This window comes from Accipiter gentilis, chromosome 9, assembly GCF_929443795.1.
Source record: "Accipiter gentilis chromosome 9, bAccGen1.1, whole genome shotgun sequence".
Taxonomy (NCBI): domain Eukaryota; kingdom Metazoa; phylum Chordata; class Aves; order Accipitriformes; family Accipitridae; genus Astur; species Astur gentilis.
Genome location: NC_064888.1, coordinates 32,419,298 through 32,429,554, shown reverse-complemented (window position 1 = coordinate 32,429,554; position 10,257 = coordinate 32,419,298). Strand labels below are relative to the sequence as shown.

General features: G+C 37.9%; 1 protein-coding gene across 11 annotated transcripts in view; it reads right to left on the bottom strand.

The window, feature by feature from the left end:
• Positions 1–2,556: 2,556 nt before the first annotated feature.
• Positions 2,557–10,257, bottom strand: part of ADD3 (adducin 3) — a 113,570-nt gene continuing 105,869 nt past the window's right edge. For 10 of the 11 annotated variants that reach the window (XM_049810385.1, XM_049810386.1, XM_049810384.1 and 7 more), the window contains 5 exons: positions 9,380–9,499; positions 8,011–8,100; positions 6,695–6,818; positions 5,655–5,750; positions 2,557–4,945 (listed from right to left, as the gene is read on the bottom strand). In XM_049810385.1, coding sequence (XP_049666342.1) covers positions 4,647–4,945; positions 5,655–5,750; positions 6,695–6,818; positions 8,011–8,100; positions 9,380–9,499 — 729 coding nt within the window. In that variant the 3' untranslated portion in view covers positions 2,557–4,646. The remainder of the gene's footprint in view (positions 4,946–5,654; positions 5,751–6,694; positions 6,819–8,010; positions 8,101–9,379; positions 9,500–10,257) is intronic. The other variant, XM_049810390.1, reaches the window with a different exon arrangement.

The following is a 10,257-nucleotide window of genomic DNA, read 5'->3' as shown; positions in this document are numbered from 1 at the left end:
ATGCCATCTAAAGGCCACTTGAATTTTCACCTTTCAAAGGCTGCATTTGACTTTGGGACTCAACCACGGTTGCAGAGCGTGAGCTCTTGTTTGCCCTCCAGTTCTCATCATCAAGCTTTGTTTTGTTTGCTTACAAGTTGATCAAACTTGACTGAAACTTTCCATGTTGTGTGCTGGTCCAAGTGAAACCTGCTTGGGTGCGTTCACACGTACTGCCGGCCCACATTAAATGTAAAGCTAATGTTATCAAACACATCCGAAGAACCAGGATGTGGAAAAATACAAGTTTCTCCACATTACATTCCAGCAATCTTTTCTGTTAGAAACCTAAATTGCTGCTGGCTTTGCAACTGAGATTAGAAACTGTGGCAACGGACTGAGCAACCTTTATACTAGGGATGGGCTTTCTACTGCTCCTCGAAGAGTCTGTACAAGTTTGGCCAATCTGCAACTCACTAAAACCAGGAGTTTATACAGGCTCTGTGACAGCTAAAATGTCAGAAGTGCCCATCTCCCCTGAACACCCTCCTGGCCTTCCCCGCTGGGCTGCTTACGCCACTTGAGCCATGCCATGCACATGGCAATGCCCACAGCCAGGCTGACTGCGCTCCGGCTGCCTGCACACACAACGCCAGGCAGTTTCTAATTAGTGCTTTTCAATGAGTCCTCCACCTCATTTAACATACAGGATCACCAACAGCCTCTGAAAGAGCAAACATCAATCCATGCAACAAACCCGTGGGCAAGGGGATGCATTCCCCTGCCAGTTTGCAGGATGGGAGAGGAAGAACATCAGTGCTCATGTTGGGAGTTTCCACTGGACCCGCATGCCCAGTTTGGGACACAGTGGCCCTTTCTCCCTGTCCTTAGCTACTTAACAGTACATTGTGTTTGAGAAGTTTCCACAGGCTGAAACAGTGAAAACTCAACAGTTTTGCAAACTGGACTTCCAGAAAACAGAAAATCCTCAACTACTGAGCACCAGAGAAAACAGCAGTTTATACTACATGTTCAACAGTGTACAATAACTTAACTGGCAAGGCAGGAAAATATCAGTCAAAATGGCCTATTACAGCCTTCACCATGGCGTTACTCTGTCTCCTTGCAGCATCTAAAGCCTGATCTAAAGTATACCTTGTTCTGCCATTTTTGCAAATCAAGTGAAATCTGGTTTGCTATGCAACACTCATCTCCAGAACTGGTGAGAGTCTGTTAAAAGTCGGCAGGTGATCACCGAGATCACAATACAGATTTTAGTAAGGCTACACATAGACAAAAGTGAGGCAGAAAGACGTACAACTTTACAAATCCTTTGTTTTCCTTTATAAGGCTCTTGGGTGGTAGCTTGCATGTAATTCCTCATAGCATACACCGCTGCTTCTCTGTATTGCTCGCTCTTGGGTTAAGCATCCTCATGGTAATAATTATTTCCTATCATGTCTATGATCTGTTTTGAAGCTCGTCTTTCCAAGGGCTCCTACTTCCCAGGATTTAAGCCTTCATGTATGTTATGCCTGTTATAAGCATCTACCTGTTTCCACACTTTGGCTTGCAGAATCTCAGATCCTTCTTGTAACACTGTGAAAGAGTAAGATCTAAGTGAAAATGAAGGGTCTGCTGTGGTTTGTACACTCTTCAGAATAAAGAGAGTTCAAAGAAGAAAACTATAGATGCACTCAGCCTTGCAGTGTAAGCTCCTCTGTGTTGATATAGTGTCACGTTAGTGCAGCACTAAGCAGACCGTCAATGCTCCTGGAGATAAACGATAGTTAGAAAATTACTTGAATCTTGGTTAAGATTTATTTAAAATGCTGAACCAAAACTACCCTCCCACACGGGGACTGAGTTCATGAAACTGCCACCAGACTCAGAGGGCTGGATTTTGGCTTTCCTGTAAACAGAAACAAAAGGCTGATTTGTGGAAGGACAATGAAAAAAACCATTTGTCAAAGTCCTTAAAGACATTTCACAGAGTTGATATAGTGATAAAAACACTGCAACTTCTGCAGCCTCAGAGACTCTGAGGTATACCATATGCTGGCAGGGCATGACACAGATGTCTTCAAATAAATTTGCATTAAAAGCCTTCCCTACGAAACCCTTTGTTTTCATTAATAAAATGAAAAAAATAGTAATTTCCACAAGCTACTTCCCTGCTGTGTACTTACAGAGCACTTAAACCACTTGAGTCCTATGTCTCAAGCCATCATATGTAAACCCATGCTGCAGAGCAGAATACACAGAACAAGACAACGGGGAAGCGTGCCCCGGGAGAGGAAAGCCCGCAGCACAAACTCAACTGGTTCAAAACAACTGCCTGACAACACCGTGTATTTTACCACGGGCCTGTCCTCTTTCATCTCCAGGATCTGTGACAGAGAAAACAACTGTTCTCTAATAAGAACAGACTATTTTCTTGCATAGCTTTCAGAACAAGCACAAGCAAGAAGCCATCTTCAGAATAAATTCTTGAGAAGCAATGTGCATAATCAAAGCATCTTTTCTACAAGAGATGTAAGAGCACTGTATAAACAAAAGGCTGCTGTACAAAATCCATCTATTTAAAATACTGTTTATTTGTGATTTAACATTAATTAGCATTACATCTATGAGCAATTTCAGATAACATTTATATATTTTCCACAGGACACAAGAGTTGGCTGGCTCATTCTTTATGCCAAAGCAAGTAAATAGAGGCATTAGCAAAAGGTGCAAATAGTTCACGGTTGCATTTTAAAAAATATTTATGCACATTGCATTCATTTAGATATATTTTTAAAAAAGTTATGAAAAGCGTAGTTCACAGGTTACTGTTTCTACATATGTTGTAATACAACACAAATAATGTAGAACATAAAAAACAAAGTAAGCAACTGAAAGTTTCCACTATGATTAAAAACACTGATTCCAGTATTTAGTGATAGCTAGAAAATTGTTTCCAGGATCCATTCCAACACTGCATTATCACACTTACACGGTCAAAGCTAACCAGCCCCCAAACATGCTATAATCAACATTTTTGCATGCCAAACCACTCTCCAGCCATATTTAACAATTATATATTGAATAATATTTCAACCGGCATTTTGGGAATCACATGGATCTTTAAGATGTACTTCCTATTGCGATGACTGATTTACAGACGATTTGACACAGCGAAGAAAACCCTATGTTAATTTCTATGTTTAGTTGGTATTTACAATACAGTAAAAGTACTAAAATGACAATATCAGTAAAAATGAGTAAGTGGCAGTACCACCCTTACCCATGACACTAGGCTCTGATTTGCTCTGGGTTCATCCAAAGGACAACACAGATTCATGAGACCCTTTTACAATTCAAATGAAAGTGAAGAAAAAACCCAAAGTGTTGCACTCTGTATGAATCCATACAAATTATTTAAAATGCCTAATATGGAAATGTCACTTTGCTGATTTAATAAAAATATCCCACAATCCATATCATATATTTAAAAAAAATAATCACCAAACTTTTACTTTCTTTGTCTCCTCCTATTTTCTTACTATTTCACTTTCCCTTTTAACAGTTTTGTTTCCTTCATTTGGTTATGTTAAGAGATTATTTTTCTTCATTCATTAGCAATACCATGAGAGAGAAAAAAAACCCCACAAGTAATTTTTAAACATGAATCCAGTCCAATTTTATATGCTTTTATCTTTTGATTTCTAAGTCCCTGGATTCCTGAATTATATTTAAGTATACTCTAAACCAAGCATTCTTAAATACACTCTACTATTAAATGCTTGGTTCACATGCTTATAATACCTTTATACTGAATGGTATACAAACATTTGAACATATAAAATCTTCTTTTTGTTTTGACAGTTAAACTAAATTATCAATGTTAAGTGTATAAAATCCCCTTTCTTGAAAAATAAGGGTTTCCCCCCCCAACTGATAGAATAAAAAAGAAGTCTTCAAAAATTATATTTCACTAAAATGAAGTATTTGGCAAAAAAGTTATTGAAGAATGGAATTCTTTAGACATTTTGTATAATTCCAAATAAACTTTCTCTTACACAGTTTTCCCCCTAATATTATGTGCCAGTGTATAATATTTCTATATGATCTAATCTTAAAAAAGATTTAAAGGTGTGCTGTTAATATGCACCCACTCAAACAGGGGTACAGAAACATAAAATATATGGTCAAAATCACAATACAAAAATGTATGATCTGGTTACCAAATGAGACAGCAGTTTTAAAAAGTCATATGATCACTCAACAGTAACTTTAATAAAGACTTGAACTGTACTGAAAATTTTAAGGTCTGCAAAGTACTCCAAGCAGAACTTGCTGCTGCATACTATGATGGTATTTCATCTTGCTATGATGGTAATTGAGCACCTACCAGTGTAGTTCTACATGAAACTAATGAATGTTTCCAACCCTCATAGCAATTTTGGACACAGTTAAGTGAGAGATGAATTAATTTTCAATTAACACAAAAGGGTTGGGTTTTTTGTGGGTTTTTTTTTTGGTTGGTTTTTTTTTAAAGCAAAACCTCTTCCAGTTCCTTTTTGTTTAGGTTAAAAGTCCAGTTACTGCACACCCCTAACACTATGCTGTTAATGGTCAACTTAAACATTTAAAATGTGCAATGTCTCCTCACAGCAGAACTGCACTTACGCTTCTACTTTCTCCTTCTTTTTACTCTTTTTCAGGAAAGATGGGGTGCGGAATTTCTTCTTCTTCTTTGATGGGGATTTGGAAGGTGACCCTTCAGGGGACAGGGTCTCTTCTATCTTTTCAGAGCTTTTAATCGTAATCTCTACGCTCTCCACAGTACTAGTGGTTAACTGACTGACCCTCTTGGTGAGATCTTCTTCCACGTCATGTGCATCTTCCTTGCCATTCACCACCACAACTGGCAACTCTACAGATATCAGGTTAGCATTCTGGGTATAGAGATCTTCGTGATTTTCTGAAAGAACAGACAATTTTGCAATTATTTATGTACACTATCATGCAAAAAATGAGTACTGAAGCAAAGTCTGTGAGGCTGGACTGTGATCCAAAGAATGAAACCTGAAGTGCTTAGATGTGGGGTTTTTCCCCCTTTATCTATACTCCTACTTGTTGTAAGCAGATAATACTGTGAAAATGACATTAAAGGAAAACGGGCTGAGAAAGCTAACAATATCTCTGCCAGGTATATACACAGCTCAAGCTGTATACAGGATATACAAATACAGTCTACACAGCATATACATAAACAGTCCCAAGCATACTCAGAATTATGCTTTACTGCAAGACACTAATCTATGAAAATGCAGCCACTCCATACAGAAGTCTTTGGAGAAGTAGCCTTTCAAAATGCCTTCTTAGAGTTTGCTGGAAAAGTCTTAGGCAAAAACCCTAATCTTAACACTTTCACTAAAATAAAAATATAATATCTATTTCCTCCACCTTATTAATACCTATGTTTGCCCTGCATTGTTTTCCGTTTGTGAGAATTATGTATTAGTAAAAATTGGGAAAAACAGTTTTCTGGACAGAGTCCCACCCAGACTTAGTAAAAAGAGGGCTCTTTTTGGCTCAGTTGACTTCATGCAAATGTAAGAATGCAGCACAAGAATGAATGACTCGGGTTATCAGAGCCATTGGCATTGTACAGAAATTGCATGGAATACCTTCTAATTTTTCTGGGATATTTTGCGGGGATTGAGTTTGTGACTGAATTTGTGACACAGATGAACCGTCATCTGAGAGTAATTCCTGTACAGCATCTGCAGGACAAGATTTGAATTAGTAGCCATGCAAAGGTAAAAATCGAGCAAGAACGTCAGTGCTAGTGCTACAAGATTTTCAACTCTGCTAGCATTGTGTTGCTCATGCTCACAACATCAAGAAGTTACAATACACAGTTTAAACTCTACAGAATTATGGATTTACATGTTTTATCTACTAACAATCATTCTATATTAGTTCTTTAATAGAAAGCACTTAAAAGGGTGGCAGGGTTGCATTCCAAGTAGCATGCCCCATGGTTCTATCTAGCTTTAAGTCACACAGCTTGCCGTTACAGTAAGCTATTATGCTATGACCTGAATGTGATATATAGCAAAATTGTTTTATTACATCATATTAGTGAAGAAGAATGCATAGCATTACTGTTAAAAAAATAAAAATTAAAAAATCAAATCAACCCTGAATTAGCAATTCCCTGTGTAACAGTAGTATTGGAAGAAGATGTAAAAAGCGAAAGTAGGTAAGTCTTGCACACTGGGAGAACAGAAGGAAAATTAAAGAAGCCAAGACCAAACATCTCAGTAAACTTTTGCTCAGCTGGGCACAGACCTGAGCAACTTGATCTAACTTTGGTATCAACTTTGAGGAGGAGGTTGGACTAAGATGACCTTCATGGGCTCTTCCAACCCAAGTTATTCTATGATTCTGACAAAAAAAGCCATTATGTTAAAGTGTGTTTTTGTCAACCCCATTTCTGTGCAAACCTTTCATTGCTTTAATTTTAACAGTAACCGAAGTAAAAAAAAAACCCCACAAAACATTTAACAAAAATTCTACTGCCTCAAGGAATGATTAGTTCTCAAGTAGTTGCCAACAGTATGTGCTAATAATTAATATTTATACATTTTTTACAGTAGGTATTTTCAAACTAAGAACGAACTCATTATTAAAATGTAAACCCCAACATGTACACACTACTGACCTTCCAACCCTTGCTGCTTGCGCTCAATTGTTTTCTTGTACTCTTCCAGTTCCTTTTCTGTGAGATGGCTGAACGGGTTGGGTGGTGCTGGTGGTGCGTGCTCATCATCTTCAAATTGCATTGGCTGGAAAAGAGAAAACCACAAAATTTAACAGTTAAAAAAAAGAAGTAAGAAAGATATACATGGTTAATGTCTCTTTTTTGCCCAAAGTTTGGTGACACCAGGCTGGCAGGGAATACAGAAGAAAAACACATATGCATCCAGACTAAAACTACCCTATTTAATATGCTTTCACATAGTAATGAACACTGACCACTGAGCTGTAAATCACCATCCTTTTGCAGCAGCACACTGATTATTTGAGGTTTTTTTGTATCAAGGGGGACAGCTTCAGGAGTAGAGACCTGCCTCAACAGCTTACACTTCAGGGACTAATATACTCTTCAGAGATGTGAGAGTTCTTTAACAACAGGGATTAAAAAATAAGGTTTCCCTTATTTTCTACAAATGCCTCAAGTTTTAGAATTATTTTTTTGTAGGAAAGTAACTGTGTTCATGCTCCAATTTAGGAATCCAACTGGAAGAGCTTTTCTGAGATGAAACTTACAATGACAAAAAAAAATTATTTTCATATTGCAAGAAAACTCATTCAGAAAATATTCTTTTTGCCTGAAATAAATAAGCAGATTTCCGTGTTATCTCAAAAGAATGTTGGAAATCAAAACGAGGAAACAGATGCACTAACCCATAGCTTGTGGGAAACTATAGAATTCCTATTACAATTCAGCACAGTTTGTTAGGTACATTACTTGGATTATCTGTACTGTTTGGAAGTATATTCTACTCGACAAGATGGTGTGGACAGGTAAGAAACTGAAAACCCTCCCTCTCAATAAGAAGCTTGTTTCTAATGAAAGCTGCCTTCTACATGGTCCCATCCTACCTTTTAAACTCAGTTATTTCTGGGCCTCAATCATTTCCTTTAGCAGCGGTTCCACAGACTGATGAAAGGATTATTTTTGGCACCATGCATTGCAAAGTTCATCACTCATTAGCTTAAATGGTCTTAGACAGGCATCCTACTTCATTAATATTAATGGCAGGCAAACCTACCATGCATCTCTCCATTTGAAACTAACATTTTAAACCTCTGAAATGAAGCATGAATGTTATGTATCACACATCCAAAACCTGGCATTAAAATAATCACTTCTAACAAAGCATTTAGAAAGAAAATGGTCCACAGTGATGTTTTGAAAGACAGGCAGCCAAATAATCCAAATAAATGTATATCAATTAATTATGTCCTACTCACTGGACTTGGCTTTTTATCCACAACAATCCCAGCGAGCAGCTGAGACTGTGGTCCTGCTGTCTTTAGGTCATAACGGTTTTGCTCCCTTATCTACACGGAGAAAAGAAACTGCGTTAGAAACAGGTATTTCTCTTTAACAAATCCTTTGCCCATCAGCTTTGCAAAGCCAGTAACACAGGCAGCAGTGAATGCCTGGAGGATCAAGCTGTATGCTGCTGCATGTAAAAATTAACATCTCTCCTTCCACCTCCGAGTGTACTGCATATGTTATTTAGACCTCCAAGTACTCTCAAATATCTACGCTAGACCCAGGTCCTGCACTTCATGCAGGCCAGTATTAAGAAATAAGCTCTAAGGAATAGTATGTCTCTCAACCTGTTCTCTCCATCCCCCCTAAACAAGCGACCCATGTTAAGCTATTAGAGAGATCTCTGATCACAAAGGTTGGTAATGTTTTTCCTTCTGTGAATACTTCATTATTTTGCCCAAGCCAACAGCCCTAGCTTCACATTGTCAGTGCTTAAGAGATTGACGGATCAGATAAAAAAAAATTCTACAGCAGAAAAATATGAGCAAACTATCTAAAGAGATAGTGACATGCATGAATTTAAAAATCATTGTCTGGGACTCGTATTATTAATCTCTAGATGATTAGAGAGTGCCTTTCCTGTTCTAAGGAAGGGAGTTGCTCCTTCTGACTCCAGCTCAGTCCCCGTGGATACTGATACGGTGCTTTCCAAGAAAGAAAGAAAAAAAAGTAATCAAATGGAAAGTATCCTGAATATCTGTTAATATAGTTATGTCTAGGGTGGAGTATTTGGTCAGTCTGACAGTCAGCATCTTATGTGCTGGAAGGGAAAAGCAGTGATATATTTGTGTTTACAGAGAGGTCCAACAATAACCTCTCATTTTCTTCACTGCCATTAGGAAGTAGACCGGACCATAGAAACTCTGGTTTAGTAAGTGCTAGGAGGATTAATACCGAACAGAGTGAGATTACCGGCTGAGATTGAACCATGCTGTAGATAACGCACAGCAATTTAGTTCATGTTGACACCTAATTATTCACTAATTATAATGCTAAATAGCAGGGACTACCATTTCCAATCTATCATTTCCAGAGTTAATACTCATCCTTCATCAAACATGCATTCAAGATTTATATATATTGCACATGAATCTACAGACTTCATGTATATCATATATTTAAACACATGCTTTTTAGTGTCAAAAATCACATACAGTGTAAGAAACTTCTTAGTAAAATCAGAACACTTCAAAACGTTATTCCACTGCTGTGTTGAACCATCACTTGAACATACAATTTTATCTGGAAATGTTACGGTTTTCTTTGTTGCACTTGTTTTACCTTATTTCTCTTTTCCAACACTTCACTTGGGTTTGTGTTTAGAGGAACAAATTGGTTTGGATCTTCAATTTTGATTGGTGTTCCTCCACTAGTCTTGGAGGAGTCATCAGCTTTCATCCACTTAAAGAAAAAAAAAAAGCTAAAAGCCTCAGCATGATGGGCAGGAACAATTCTCAGTGTTGTCTTACTGTTACAGAAGAGATATAAAGAAAGGACTTTCTGACTTTATTTCAATTCCACATGACACTCACAAAATAATCCCAACTCCTTACAAGTTTGTACGTTTGCCCAAAAGTCTTTAAGTTGCCTTAAACACGTATCATCAAGATTACTTTTTGTAAACACTGAAATACATTCCTGAAAAATGCAGTACAAACTGCTTACTAATGAAGTCGTATTTAGAAAGGATCACACTTCCAGTAACTGGCATATAGATTCACCAGCTCCAGAGTCCTTGCTCATGCAATCAAGTTCCACCTCTGCTAACCCCACGTTTTGTCTGCAGTATTTTTCCTTTTTAAGTAGGGCTTTAAATCAGTTGCTGAGGCTGTTTCTTCCAAACATAAGTTTAGAAACTCGCTAGCCTGCCAGCAGGAGGAGCTGACGCTTTTACAATTGTACTATGCAACAGGGGGTATCAAATAACATGCTTCATAGTCCCACGAGAGCCACCTCTCTCCAGGCTGGAAACACAGTGGAAGCATCGTGGTGAGCCGAAGGAGGAGGAAAAATCTTGATCATTAAAAGTAGCAGCATGAACAGACTGTTCGAAGTCTGTTTTCAGGAGACTCACGAACAGGAAAGGGGAAGTTAGTGATTAATTAGAGCTTGTGTCTCCCTCGTGTACAGAAGAAAACAACCCATGGGCGATTTAAAAA